Here is a 16,163-nt window from a genome sequence, read left to right on the forward strand (position 1 = left end):
AGGCACAAGAACTCTGGTACTAGTTACAGTGGAGGTGGTGACAGAAAGACTGCCATGGATATGGAGTCACCCAGTTTCAAGGCTGGAGCTCCGTGTTCTTTCCTTGGAGCTAGAACTGAGTTTAATGCTCAATTTAAAGGCACAAGGTAGAATGCCTGGGTGTGGTGTGGACTAACAGGACCCCCTATGAGTCTGTATAACTAGTGAATAGTCTAAGGATCCTTGAGTATAGATACAAATAAACATTGAAATCTCATAAAACATTTAGGCTTAGGGTTGTCTTTGTTCTCAAAGCAAGTTGATGAGTGACTTTAAAGTGTAAATTATACACTAGATGCTCCTAAAGAGGCTATTAGTGTAGTAGGTAAAGCACTGAAGTGTTTACATAGACATATTTTCTGAGCGTGCCCATGAGAGTTGATCTTACCGGATTTTGTCACTCCCCTGATCAAGGTGTTTTTCCTTTTCTGGTTTTATTCTAAAAGCAACTCAGAGTGCAGCTAAAAGTCTTAAGACAGCACAGACCCTCCTTGCCTACCTCCCCAACCTCACTTCCTACTATCCTCCTCTCAGGATCACGAGTTTCCAGATGTACTGACTTCTTGCAGGTGTGTGGAAGTGCCTGACTTCCTACAAAGTCTGGGTCTTGGCACGTACTCTTCCCTCTAACTGTAAGGCATTTCAAAGTATTCTTTTCCTAAATAGCTTCCATTTATATTTCAGGCCTTGGTTTAAATATCACATCCTCCAGAGGTCTCTGAACTACTCGCTAGTCTCCTTTGTAATTCTGAGTAACTTTTTTCTTGTTTGTACCATAAATGCAATGATATATTTGTACCTTTATTTGTTTAATGGTTGCCTCTCACACTGGAATGTGACCTTTAGTAGATATGCGAACAGTTAAGTTTTTTTCATGACTGCAGTTGGGGGAGAGAAAAATAAGCTAAAATCCAGTAAAGTGAGAGAAGGCACAAGAGGCAGGAAAAATTGAGAGAGAAAAAAACACCATCTAAAGAATTAAAAGAATTTCAGTCTTTAATTCACTTTTAGTGGAGGGCATAGTGCTTATTCAGTTCAGTTCAGTTCAGTCGCTTAGTCGTGTCCGACTCTGCGACCCCATGAACCACAGCACTCCAGGCCTCCCTGTCCATCACCAACTCCTGGAGTTCACTCAAACTCATGTCCATCGAGTCGGTGATGCCATCCAGCCATCTCATTCTCTGTCGTCCCCGTCTCCTCCCACCCCCAATCCCTCCTAGCATCAGACTCTTTTCCAGTGAGTCAACTCGTCGCATGAGGTGGCCAAAGTATTGGAGTTTCAGCTTTAGCATAAATCCTTCCAATGAACACCCAGAATTGATCTCCTTTTGAATGGGCTGGTTGGATATCCTTGCAGTCCAAGGGACTCTCAAGAGTCTTCTCCAGCACCACAGTTCAAAAGCATCAATTCTTCAGCGATCAGCTTTCTTCACCGTCCAACTCTCACATCCATACATGACCACGGGAAAAACCACATCTTAAAGGACTGATGCTAAAGCTGAAACTCCAATACTTTGGCCACCTCATGCGACGAGTTGACTCACTGGAAAAGACTCTGATGCTGGGAAGGATTGGGGGCGGGAGGAGAAGGGGACGACAGAGAAAGAGATGGCTGGATGGCATCACCGACTCGATGGACATGAGTTTGAGTGAACTCCGGGAGTTGGTGATGGACAGGGAGGCCTGGCGTGCTGTGATTCATGGGGTCGCAAAGAATTGGACACGACTGAGTGACTGAACTGAACTGAATGTCCCCAGATGATAAGGGTGTAAAATGAGTACCCTTAATGAGAGATGAAGAATATAGATGTGCAGTAATTAGAACTCTTGTACATTGCTGATGGGAATGTAAAATGGTGTAGCCACTTCAGAAAAGTTTGGCAGTTCCTCAAAAAGTTAAACATTGACAGTATATTACCCCACTCCCAGGTTATGTATCTAAGAAAAATGAAAACATCTCCACACAGTGATGTGTCAGTGTATAAAGCTGTGATATTCATAATTGCCAGAAAGTGGAAACAACCCAGGTCTACCAAATAATGGATAAAGTATGGTATATTCATATAAAGGACTATTATGCAGCCACAAAAAGAACTGAAGGACTGATACATGCTGTAATATGAATGAACCTTGAAGCCATACGAAATGAAAGAAATCAGACACAAAAGGCACATATTGTGATTCTGTTTATACGAAATGGCCAGAATAGGCAAATTCATAGACAGAGAAATCCAGAGACAACCTGGATAGGTGTCTAGGTCTGAGGTTGTTTGGGTGTGGATTACTGCAGACAGGTACAGGATTTTTTTTTTTTGGAGTGATGAAAATCTTCTAAATTTAGGTTGTAGTGATGGCTGGATAATTCTGTGAATATGCTAACAAAAACAGTGAACTGTAAGTGGGTGAATTTTAAATATGAAATATATCTCAATAAAAATGTTAAGTTATAGTCAATCCTCATTACTCACAGTAGTTATTATGTGCTATAAAGTCACTGCAAGCACTTAACTGGTGAAAAGAAAACTATTGCTTTTACGGGATACATAGGGTTAGAATCCTGGAAGCCTCTGGTCACATTTTTGCTAACTTATCGGTACATAACCTTGCTTTGTGTTTCTGCTTCAAGACACCTTATTTAAAATATATTGCTTATTTAAAATATATTACTAACAATGAACTCATGGCCAACAGCACTGTAACTCAAGCCTGAACAAAACTTACCTAAAACTTGAATTTTTTCCCAGAAGGCACATCGCAGCTTTCTTGCACTTATTAGGAACACTAGACAGCACTTTAGTACTACGCTTGAGAGCCATTCTAAAGAGTGAAATCATCAACAAAAAGCCCAAAAATGCAAAATATGTGGCATTAAATCGACTGTGAAAATGATGCTTGTTCACAGCATGAGCTGAAGCAAGGCAGAATGTCACTTTGTCTGACCTTGGCTGGGAATGTGTGCATTGGGGCACTCAAATTTTTCACTGCTTTGCACACATCCGTGGCCAACTTCAAAAGCGCCAAGAGTATTGTGATTGGGTTACAATTAAATTTCAATGAGCAGGTGAATTTGCAAATATGGAATTTGTGAATAAGGATCAACTTTAGCTTAGTGTTTCTACCAAAATGGTTTTTAAAAAACATTTTGAATTTTAAGGTCTAAACTTTGGTCTTCTCAAAATACTAGATAAAATGTTGTACGTATTTGTAGTCTGTTTCAAGGCTAGCTAATAGGAAAGAACTAGTTTTAGAGGTCTCAGATCATTCTTAGTTTTATTCCTTTAGCATTTCTAGGTAATCATGTTTCATCTTACTGATTCCTGGGTTAAAGATCAGTTTGAAGGCAAAATGAAAATGTTTAATCAGCAAAAGTCTAATTTGAATTTATCACAAACACTTGCGATCTTCTCCTAGAAAAAAGTTGTCTGTCACCACAGGATGTAATTAGAATATACTTTAATTTTTAAGTAAAAGAAATACTTACCTAGTTGTGCTCATATCTGTAATCTGTACTCCTACTTTCCATATATTTGTAGACACGCTTTCACATGGTAGCTACTGCCAATTTTAATTTCCAAAGTTTTTCAGTTTTGCTTTAAAAAATATTTTATGCATTTTATTAACTTTAATTTTAGATTGGCTTTCAAGTCTCAAATCCTTTTAAAACAGGAAATGTCAGCTCTTGCTCATAGCTCCTTGTAAGAGGCTTTTGCCAAATTCAGGAATTTAGAGACACATTTTAACTGCTTTAGGTTATAAGTAACAAAATGTTGGCATGGGGAGCAAATTTATAAATATCAAGTGACTATTACATATCCATATCTGTGAACTTGAATAAGCTTAATCAAATGTCAAAATTTGGCTATAAAATGGTACTATTTTGGATCAGTATTTATATACCCTCTTCTTGGTAATCAAGATTTGTTTCTTTAAAAAGGTTTTAGCTGTTGATTGGAATTGGTGAAAGAGTTGGAACTGGCTAATTAACTCAAACTTCCCAATTAAAATTGTGGAGCTTGGTAGATAACACATTTATTCATCAACTCAAGAACTTAAAAGTTTTTCACAGTTTAAGGTTCTTCAGTCTCTTTTGATCTATAATAACAACTTGGATATAATAGAGGTTTCAGGCTTCTCAATGCCAGATAACTCATTTGACGGGCTCCTCCTGCTCAGAGAACAGTCCAATTAGGTTTCTGCGCCAACCCCGGAAGTTCTGAAGTTTCAACCTTTCTATCCAGCTATTTCTCTGTATGTGGCAGCAACTCCTCTCTTGCTGGTTTTTCCCCACTTTCCACGATTGGCTTCACTTCCCTTTTGCTCTGCAGTAATAACCACCATTTGTTGTTATTTAGTTGGTAAGTCGTGTCCCACTCTTTTGCGATCCCATGGACAGAAGCCCACCAGGCTCCTCTGTCCATGGGATTTCCCAGGCTACAATACTGGAGTGGGGTGCTATTTCATTCCCCAGGGCATCTTCCCGACCCAGGGATTGAACTCCCGTCTCCTGCACTGGAGGACAGATTCTTTATCACTGAGCCACCAGGGAAGCCCAATAACCACCATTAGGGATTAGTATATTATTCAGGGCCTTGTACTATCAAAGTGATGGCTCTCTCCATTACTATGGATGACCAAAAATAGACCACAGCTTGTATGCCAGGACTTACAGTATTTTTTCATTTTCCAGCTGGCTTTTAAAATGTCTTCATTAAAATGACATGTCACAAAATGCCAGTAAAGATTAACAACTGACCTCTGTTAAATATTCTACAAACATTTCCTGGCAGAGCTGTCTTTAAAAGAATTTCAAATACCCTTCATTAAGATAGTTTAAGAATTTTTTCTAAGATTGAGTTAATACAGTAAGATTTAAGACCAATTTAATTTAGTAAGAGGTGTAAATGACCTAAAGTCATTTGGATGAATGCTGGTCTTAGTGAACCATCTTTTAAGAAGTCACTTTCAATCACACAAAAGACTAAGCAAAGTCATTTTTAATAGCTCATAAAAAAAGAGGCAGTATTTTAAGAGATATTCCTTATATAATAAGGTATTAATGAAAATGTGTTCATTTTAAGTGTTTTTTGGCTGGAAACAAAGGTTTATATGAAAATAAAAATGTACTGAGAAATGTGTCATTTTTTAAACATGATAGATTTCAAATTCAGATAGATTTTTGAAACTTTTTATTTATATTTTGGTCTTACAAATGATCATTTTAAAATTGACTTTTCCATAAGAATGTAAAGCACAAAAATTTGCTAAACATCAGGTCCACACAAATCCTCAGGAAGGTTTTCTGTGTAGTCTTCATTAATGCAAATCTTTGTGTGAATGTTTCACTCTTACTGTAGATCTTGAATCTGTTTAACAATAATGCAGCCATAAAGTTTTTATGCAGTGCATTCATTATAAACTATACATTTCTATTAAAAGGAAGGCTGGGTGATACAAAAATATGAGAGGATCTGGGGAACAGGCAATCTGTTGAGGCTTGGTATGTCTTACTTGCTTTCAAGTTTTTTGTCGTTACTTTCACAGAGCACACAGCACATGAGGCACAGTAATCATCTCCCTATTCACCTAATTTAAAAATCTTCTGTTCATAAAACTGACCAATTATCACAAACTACAATTTGCATAATTAACCACAAGGCTATTACAAGGCATTCTGTTACTAGTGGTATCAACAAAGGAAGGATGGAAACTTATAAAAAAGGGTTAACTTCTTACCTATCATGGGCTGTGCTGCCGCTTGAACTTTTAATTAGATGTTTAATGCCTCACAGTAAAAGACTGATCAATGGAAGAAAGCAAAACTAAATTATTATTTTCTAGGTGCTATAGTATTTCACTGGATAAGGTAACAGAAGGATAGGACAAAATTTAAGATTTATATGCGTTCCAACTTTTCACTCAGGAATTCTTCTACACTGTCTGTGTTCCATTTGAGGATGCTTAGTTCTTCAGCAATGTTCCCACTGTCGTCCAAAAGCTTTAGCACAGGGTCTGAACCGCGAACATACTACAAAAAAGAGGAATATAATTTTCTGCTTAGAAGGAGCCTTTTATAAGCTTCAACCAAAATCCAAACCAATTCAATCTAGCTTAACTAAATTTAATAATAATAAGCTTTTAAAGTCTTTTAGGGATTTCATTAAAAAATAGGGGAAAAAAACCCACACTTTACTTTTGAAGAAGAACACTTGCTGGTATCAAGACAGTTTTACTTGGGATTTAAGCTTACTTTTGAATATAACAAGTATTTATTGCATACATGAAGAGAAAGATAATTAAGAGCAATGTTAAAAAAGATTGTGCCTACCAATTATCAGATAATTCTGCATTGGACTTTCATTTGATTTCCAGAGAAAGTTAATTTTGTTGTAAATAGTTTATAATTTGGTCGGATTCCTAAAACTTCAGACCTAGCTAAGTAGCGGGGTCCAATATTTTGCCAGAGGGCTCTGAGGAATTCTTACTCTGGGTAAATGGGATAACAAACATGATCCCATTCATTAAGCGATCAATCTCCAATGCTAAATGAAGGACCACATAACCAGAATGTAGCAGTGATGATAAAGGGAGCTCTGAGAACTTCTTTTAGCAATTGTACTTCAGTCTTTCTAGGTTTTCTAGGGTTGTGAACGCGGGAGATGGAGACAAGCTCTGATGTGATTATTAGCATTGGGTATATTCTCAACCTATTTGTGGCCCTCTAAGCTAATGAAGGAGTAACATTACTACTAAAATCTTTTGGATCAGGATATCTACATAAACTGTGCTTAAAAACTTCATTTTTAAATTAAAAAAACTAATTTAGTCACAAAATTAGAAACTACATAGAACACAGCTGCAAATAATTCAAACATTAAATCAAACTCAACAATGTATAAAGAATCATATACTATGACCAATTTGGATTTGCTCCAAAATAAAGCTGGTGCAATATTTGAAAATGAATTAATGTAATCCATTATTACCAACAGGCTAAACAAGAAATCCTGTATCAACAGATGCAGAGAAAGCATCCTGTCACATGCTACAACATGGATGAACCTCAAAGACATCACGCTAAATTAAAATAAGCCAGTCATGAAAGGACAAATACTATATGATTTCACTCATATGAAGTATCTAGAGCAGTCAAAATCACAGAAACAAAGTTGGTTGCCATGGGCTGCAGGCAGGAGAGAGGGGAATTAGTTTTTAATGGATATAGAGTTTCAGTTTTGCAAGATGAAACAATTCTAGATTTGCTGCACAACAGCGTGAATATACTTAACACCCGAACTATACTCTTAACATTTAACTTACCATCCTAACTGCTTTTAAGTTTTTAAATTTTTGACTGCACAGCATGTGGGATCTCAGTTCCCTGACCAGAGACGAAACCTGTGTCCCCAAGGGGTCTTAAGTGCTGGACCATCAGGGAAATTTCTTAAAAAATTTTTTAAATTGTAATTAAAATTTTAAACAGTGAGCAAAAGATCTCAGATTCACCAGAGAAGATATACAGATGGCAAATAAGCATGTGAAATGATGCTCAACTAGGAAAATGCAAATGAAAATGAGATAACAACACAATTATTAGAATGGCTAAAATTCAAACACTGACAATAACTAATGTTGATGAATGTGGATCAACAGGAACTCTCATCTATTATTAAGGGACTGCAACATGATATAGCTACTTTGGAAAACAGTTTAGCTTTGTAAGAAGCGCCCAACAGTCTTATTATATGATTCAGTAATTGTGCTTCTAGGCAATTACCCAAATAAGATAAACTTATGTATACATAAAAATGTACACAGCACTGTTACTTGTAATTGCTAAAAACTGGAAACAACCACCATGCCCTTCCATAGGTGAACAGAAAAACAAACCATGATATAACAGAATATTGTTCATATTATTCAGCATTAGAAAGAAATGAGCTATCCAGCTACAGAAAAGACACAAAGGAAATATAAATGTATATCAAGTTGAATCTGAAAAAACTATCTACTGTATAATTCCAACTATATGATAATCTGGAAGAGCCAAGACTATAGAGACAGTTAAAAGGTCAGTGGTTGGCAGGGGGTGGGGTGGGGTTGGCAGGGGGTGGGGTGTGGAGCACTGGGGAGTTTTGGGAACAGTGAAACTTCTGTATGATACTGTAATGGTGGATATATGACATTATGCATTTGGTAAAACTCCTAGAACTGTACAAAGAATAAGTCCTAATGCAAACTATGAAATTCAGTTAATAATGTATTAATATTGGTTCATCTGCAAATGTACATCAATGCAGGATGTTAATAAGGTAACTGGGAGATGGGAGTGTATGAGAACTCTAGAATCAATTTTCCTATCAACTTAAAATTGTTCTAAAAAATAAAGTTAATTTAAAATATGAGTAATTTTTTACTTTAAAAAAACGCTGGAAAAAAAGAATCACATTAAAATTACATTACCTTGATTTGCAGTCCTTTGAATAGTTTGGGTTTATCACTCCTGACAAAAGCTTAAAAGAAAAGAAAAATAGATTCAAATTGTTCACTTCCAGATACAAGTGACTATAAAGATCAATACAGAAAGGAGAAATAAATGCAACAATAAAAAAAATTAGATTCTTTTCTATTTGGGAAAACCAAGGAAGTTAAAACACCTATAAGTAGAAAGACATCCCATATTCTTCAGTGGAAAGACTAAATATTTTAAGATGTCATTTCAAGTTAATAAAAATCGCAAATTACAATAGGATTTTAAGGGCTTGACAAAAAATGACAACAAAACTCTATAAAAGTGTAAGAGTATATAAGAGAAAATGTTTGAGAATAGGGCAGTTTATAAAAAGTAAAATATGGGAGAATTTGTTCAACTGTTATTTAACATACTATGTGATACTTATCAGAATGGATAAGACAAAGAAACAGATTAGGAAATCTGGAGAGATAAAAAACACCTCTATTTTTTATATGGTAAAGCTATCAAGCCAGAGAGAGAGAAAAAGAGAGATTATGTATGCATGTGTCTGGGAGTATGTGTGTGTATTATGCAATAAATAATTCTGAATATCTGTTGTATACCAGACAGCAGAGATAAAGTTATATAAAACAGACAGGACTTCTGCTCTTATGTAGTTTACAGTCTGGTGGGGAAGAAAGATGCTAAACAAGTAATCATATAACTGATAATCTGAATTGTGATAAGTGTTTTAAAAAAAGATTCGGATTATTACCATGACATTTAACACATACAACCTGGATAAATAAAATAAAAATTTCCTACACATGATTCTAAAGAAAATGATTTATAGATGTGCCTCTATAAAAATGGAAACACAGTATAGAAACACCACTAGAAACAAAGTTAAAAAATTAAAAATGACAAATTGGGAAAAATTATTAAGATAGTATATGAGGGCTCCTATTAATAATAATAAAAAATACTAGGTACTAGAATGAACTAAGGACAGGAACATGTAATATACAAATACACAAGTGGTCACTAAACATTTGAAATAAATGTTCAACCTCAGAAAATAATCCAAGAACTGTCAAAACAATGAGGTAACCTTATTTGGCGTTGCAAAAATTAAAAAGAATATTTAAGGTTAGAGACAGGGTAGAGAACATTTTGCTGAGGGTTAGCTGTGGGAGAAATAGAAATGGACACATCCTTCCTGAAGGGCTTTTAGCAAAAGAACCAATGTCTTAAAAATGTGCAGACTCTTTAGACTTGCAAATACCTTTCTCAGAATTTCTTTATTCTGAGGAAACAATGACACTATATAAGGCAAACACAGATACAAGGTCCTGCTAACCAAGTTTGGATCTGAAAATAATCTAAGTGTGTAAAAGGCTATTGGTTAAATAAATTAACATGGACCTCACTCACATGTATGTGTGTTTCATACACATCCAATCATTTAAAAATTGTATTAATCTATATTTAGTGATATAGACACAAATGCATATAAAGGTTTATAGATCAGTTTGTTTTCCATGGTTGTTAAAAAAAGACAGATACATTGTTTTAATATATTTACATTAATGTATTTATATATTTATCTGTAAATATATATTTGCAATGGAAAAAGCTTGGAAGCATTTAAAAGAAGTCTTTAAAAAAATTAATTGAGAAAATAAAAAATATTTAGCAGAATACACCTAATAGTTCAAAACAATAACTACTATTTTAATAGGAGCTATATCTGGAGCACAGGGTTTGGGGAAGTTTTAAATAAATGGCTTCCTTTTTGGGTTACTATTGATCTACATTTTACCAAGTTTTTAGTAACGATCATATCTTAACTGTCCAAGTTAGAAAATTTTACAATATATTAAAAAAAATACAAGTAACATGTTTCATTTAGATGCCAGACAGTTCTTAATACCAGTTCTATAATCATTTGCATTAGTTTCCAATTAGATTTTTAAATTTTTTTTATTGGAGGCTAATTACTTTACAATAATATATTGGTTGGTTTTGCCATACATTGACACGAATCCGCCCCGGGTGTACATGTGTTCCCCTTCTTGAACCCCCCTCCCACCTCCCTCTTCCCCATATCCTCCCTCCAGGTCATCCCCGTGCACAAGCCCCGAGCATCCTGTATCATGCGTCGAACCTGGACTGGTGATTCGTTTCACATATGATAATATACATGCTTCAATGCCATTCTCCCAAATCATCCCACCTTCACCCTCTCCCACAGAGTCCCAAAGACTGTTCTATACACCTATGTCTCTTTTGCTGTCTTGTATACAGGGTTAAGGTTACCATTTTTCTAAATTCCATATATATGCGTTAGTATACTGTATTGGTGTTTTTCTTTCTGGCTTACTTCACTCTGTATAATAGGCTCCAGTTTCATCCACCTCATTAGAACTGATTCAAATGCATTCTTTTTGATGGCTGAAAAATACTCCATTGTGTATATGTATCAAAGCTTTCTTATCCATTCTTCTGCAGATGGACATCTAGGTTGCTTCCATGTCTTGGCTATTATAAACAGGGCTGCAATGAACATTGGAGTACATGTGTTTCTTTCAATTCTGGTTTCCTCGGTGTGTACGCCCAGGAGTGCGATTGCTGGATCATATGGCAGATCTACTTCCAGTTTTTTGAGGAATCTCCACACTGTTCTCCATAGTGGCTGTACTAGTTTGCATTCCCACCAACAGTGTAAGAGGGTTGGTTCCCTTTTCTCCACACCCTCTCCAGCATTTATTGCATGTAACTTTTGGATAGCAGTGACTGGTGTGAAATGGTATCTCATTGTGGTTTTGATTTGCATTTCTCTGATTATGAGGGATGTTGAGCATTTTTTCATGTGTTTGTTAGCCATCTTTATGTTTTCTTTGGAGAAATGTCTGTTTAGTTCTTTGGCCCATTTTTTGATTGGGTCGTTTATTTTTCTGGAATTAAGCTGCAGGAGCTGCTTGAATATTTTGGAGATTAATTCTTTGTCAGTTGTTTCATTTGCTATTATTTTCTCCCATTCTGAAGGCTGTCTTTTCACCTTGCTTATAGTTTCCTTTGCTGTGCAGAAGCTTTTGATTTTAATTAGGTCCCATTTGTTTATTTTTGCTTTTATTTCCAATATTCTGCGAGGTGGGTCTTGGAGGATCCTGCTGTGATTTATGTCGGAGAGTGTTTTGCCTATGTTCTCCTCTAGGAGTTTTATAGTTTCTGGTCTTACATTTAGATCTTTAATCCATTTTGAGTTTATTTTTGTGTATGGTGTTAGGAAGTGTTCTAGTTTCATTCTTTTACAAGTGGCTGACCAGTTTTCCCAGCACCACTTGTTAAAGAGACTGTCTTTTCTCCATTTTATATTCTTGCCTCCTTTGTCAAAGATAAAGTGTCCATAGGTGCGCGGATTTATCTCTGGGCTTTCTATTTTGTTCCATTGATCTATATTTCTGTCTTTATACCAGCACCATACTGTCTTGATGACTGTGGCTTTGTAGTAGAGCCTGAAGTCCGGCAGGTTGATTCCCCCAGTTCCATTCTTCTTCCTCAAGATTGCTTTGGCTATTCGAGGTTTTTTGTATTTCCATACAAATTGTGAGATTATTTGTTCTAGTTCTGTGAAAAATATCGTTGGTAGCTTGATAGGGATTCCACTGAATGTATAAATTACTTTGGGTAGTATACTCATTTTCACAATATTTAATCTTCCAATCCACGAACACGGTATATTTCTCCATCTATTAGTGTCCTCTTTGATTACTTTCACCAGTGTTTTATAGTTTTCTATGTACAAGTCTTTTGCTTTTTTAGGTAGATATATATTCCTTAGTATTTAATTCTTTTTGTTGCAACAGTGAATGGAATAGTTTCCTTAATTTCTCTATTTTCTCATTATTAGTGTATAGGAATGCAAGGGATTTCTGTGTGTTGATTTTATATCCTGCAACTTTACTGTATTCATTGATTAGCTCTAGTAGTTTTCTGGTAGAGTCTTTAGGGTTTTCTGTGTAGAGGATCATGTCATCAGCGAACAGTGAAAGTTTTACTTCTTCTTTTCCAATTTGGATTCCTTTTATGTCTTTTTCTGCTCTGATTGCTGTGGTCAAAACTTCCAGAACTATGTTGAATAGTAATGGTAAGAGTGGGCACCCTTGTCTTGTTCCTGATTTTAGGGGAAATGCTTTCAGTTTTTCACCATTGAGGATAATGTTTGCTGTGGGTTTGTCATATATAGCTTTTATTATGTTGAGGTATGTCCCTTCTATTCCCACTTTCTGGAGGGTTTTGATCATAAATGGATGTTGAATTTTGTCGAAGGCTTTCTCTTCATCTATTGAGATAATCATATGATTTTTATTTTTCAGTTATAGTGACAGGCACTATAGTGGCTGCACTATATAGATTCTATAATCATTTGCATTAGTTTCCAATTAGATTTTATAGTGACAGGCACTATAGTGGCTGCACTTGGTCTTAGCTGTGGCATGTGGGATCTAGTTTCCCCACCAGTAATCAAATCTGGGCCCCCTGAATTGGGAGTGCAGTCTTAGCCACTGGAGTACCAGGGAAGTCCTGAGAACTAATTTTTTAAACTAAGAAACAACTAGCAATAGAACTATAGACATGTTTCACTATGAAGATCTTTATATATGTGCATCTATGACAACAAAACAAAAATTAATAAATACTTTTACTTTTCAAGGTTTTGCAGAACTGTTGGAAGAGATTTAGATAACCCACCTGAATTTCCCCATTTATATTCAGTTCAAAATAAAATTGATTCTACTATTCTGGCTTATTAGAATGTCTTCTCTATTACCTTCATCCTTTCAGATTTGTCCAAATACTCCTGAGTCCCCAAATGAAAATGAGCTTATGATATCCTGTGGGATATTACAGCATTTGGCAAATGCTATAATACACACCTGTGCAAAGCATCATTTAACACAGTTTGTTCACAACTACAAAAAAAATGTCTCTAGAGAAAAGAACTACTCTTAAATACTTTTTCATATTTATAACAAAAGCTATAACTTTGTCTTTGAGAAGATTTTTAACAGGCTGGAATGACGAATAAATCTAAAAGAAATATTAAGATGAGTCACTTAATAACTCATGGAGAGTGAAATAATGACTATTTTCATCTGTTCTTTTCTCTTCTCTCTGCTATGTATAAATACACAAGCTCCTAATTTTGAATGAAGGAAATATCCATTAAATATACTGTAGTGGCAAAACACGTTTTAGAGGCGGTAAACTAAACTTTAAAAAGACATTTGAATATTTACTATATACACACAGCACTAGGATAGACTATATGAGAATATGAGACTTGCAAAAAACATCCCAGAGTAACTTATTTTTCTACTTTACTTTCTGCTGTTTTATTTTTTAAAATATTTTTTCTTTTATTTATTTTTGGCTGCACTGGGTTTTCGCTGCTGTGTGCAGGCTTTGTCTAGCTGTGGAGAGCAGGGGCTCCCCTCTACCTGAGGTGTGTGGGTTTCTCATAGCGGTGGCTACTCTTGTTGTGGAGCAAAAGCTCTCAGGTGCAATCAGTAGTTGTGGTGCGTGGGCTCAGTAGTTGTGGTGTGTGGGCTCAGTAGTTGCTGGTGCTTGGGCTCAGTAGTTGGGGCACACAGCCTTAGTTGGCCCTGCAGCATGTAGGATCTTCACAGACCAGGGACTGAACTGGTGTCCCCTGCACTGCACATTGATTCTTAACTACTGCACCACCAGGGAAGCCCTCTGCTGTTCTAAAAATAACTAAATGATATCAGCTTGAAGATTCCTAGAGATTAATTCAGTCACTATTTCAAGAAAATGTTCTTATGCCAAATTTTACTATTTGTCAATTACCAAGGCAGATTTGTAAATAACAATTTAAAGTGATCAAATATACAGAAATGATTAGAAAACATGTTAAAATGATTCAGTGTCATTAAGATTCTTATCAGCACGGCATTTATGCAGCTGCCTCGAAGTCAGGGTAAATATTTGCTATATACATTGCTTAGAAAGTCAGGACTCTTGTAATTCAGAAGCTCTTCAAAGTTAACTATGAAGAGTATAAAAAATAAAAATTTTTCTTCCAAAAGAGGGTAAGTGGGGATGAGGGGTAATAGGAAGGATATGTCTAGAAATAAAAAAAAGTTTGAACTATTATTTTTGAAATCATAAACAAGTGAAAATATAGAAGCAAAATATACTTGGCTAGATCTAGTGATGTATCTTTGATCACATTAGAAGCAGTCACTCAATGTACTCTATTGGTTTAAAGATTTAATAAATAAAGGCTTACAGCAGGTACAATTAAGATCTGTGAAATGCCATACAAAGTTACATGGAATCAGTAATATTCTACATAAAAAGGTCATATCATATCCAGAAACAATAATACAAAGAGAAGAGCACCAGCAACAACAAGAGAACGGAATTCTCAAGCGTGCTCAATGAAAACTACTGGGAATCCATATATTTCTAAAATAAGAAAATTTACTATTTATACAAACTATCTGGAGTGTAAAATCATGACTTATTTTGGTCCTTCCAACAAGACAACTTAAAAGCATTTAAAAACATTCAGAGAATGGCAATTTAAATAATTAAAAGAATCTGAGAAGGCTGGAGGTACAACAATGAAGACAAGACAAACTAAAAAGATGATCACTTTTCAGATCAAAATAAAAAAGAAAAGGACTACTGAAGACTATATATTCATAAAAGGTATATAACCAACATAAACATAGGCTTTTAACCAGATTTCCATTTGTCAAAAATGGAACCACCCTTGAATTGGATAACTTTAGTAATTATGCTCATTCATTCAATAAATATCTGAATTTCTCTTAATATGAGGTACAGTGTTAGGATGACTGGGAGTATATTAGTGATAAAAAACTTAAAAATTGAGCTTTAAGGAGTTCCTGCAGAAAAACCTCTTTTTCTGTTTCATTGACTATGCTTAAAGCCTTTGACTGTGTGGATCACAACAAACTGAAAAATTCTTAAAGAGATGGGAATACCAGACCAAAATATTTTGCCTAGAGAAATACCAACAACCTCAGATATGCAGATGATACCACTCTAACGGCAGAAAGTGAAGAGGAACTAAAGAGCCTCTTGATGATGGTGAAACAGAAGAGCGGAAAAGCTGGCTTAAAATTCAGCATTAAAAAATGAAGATCATGGCATCTGGTCCTGTCATTTCAAGACAAATAGAAGGGGAAAAAAATGGAAGCAGTGATGGCTTTTATTTTCTTGGGCTCCAAAATCACTGTGGACAGTGACTAAGGCCATGAAATCCAAAGATGCTTGATCCTTGGAAGGGAAGCTATGACAAAAATAGTGTAATAAAATGTAGAGACATCAGTTTGCTGACAAAGGTCCGTATAGTCAAAGCTATGGCTTTCCCAGTAATTGTGTACAGATGTGAGAGTTGGACCATAAAGAAGGCTGAGTGTTGAAAAATGGATACTTTTGAATTGTGGTGCTGGAGAAGACTCTTGAGAGTACCTTGGACTGCAAGGAGATCAAACCAGTCAAATCTAAAGGAAATCAACCCTGAATATTCATTGGAAGGACCGATGCTGAAGCTGAGAATCCAATACTTTGGCCACCTGATGTGAATAGCCAACTCACTAGACAGCTCCTGATG

At 35.6% G+C, this 16,163-nt stretch overlaps 1 protein-coding gene across 2 annotated transcripts in view; it reads right to left on the reverse strand.

Moving 5' to 3' along the window:
- Positions 1 to 5,208: 5,208 nt before the first annotated feature.
- SELENOF (selenoprotein F) overlaps positions 5,209 to 16,163 on the reverse strand; it is a 45,614-nt gene continuing 34,659 nt past the window's right edge. The window contains exons 4-5 of one of the 2 annotated variants that reach the window (XM_055402747.2): positions 8,500 to 8,549; positions 5,209 to 6,064 (exon numbers count right to left, since the gene is read on the reverse strand). In XM_055402747.2, the coding sequence (XP_055258722.2) occupies positions 5,933 to 6,064; positions 8,500 to 8,549 (182 nt within the window). In that variant the 3' untranslated portion in view covers positions 5,209 to 5,932. The remainder of the gene's footprint in view (positions 6,065 to 8,499; positions 8,550 to 16,163) is intronic. The other variant, XM_088835458.1, reaches the window with a different exon arrangement.

The sequence above is a fragment of the Moschus berezovskii genome, chromosome 4 (assembly GCF_049115385.1).
Source record: "Moschus berezovskii isolate FMDL1 chromosome 4, NW_MosBer_1.0, whole genome shotgun sequence".
Classification (NCBI taxonomy): Eukaryota; Metazoa; Chordata; class Mammalia; order Artiodactyla; family Moschidae; genus Moschus; species Moschus berezovskii.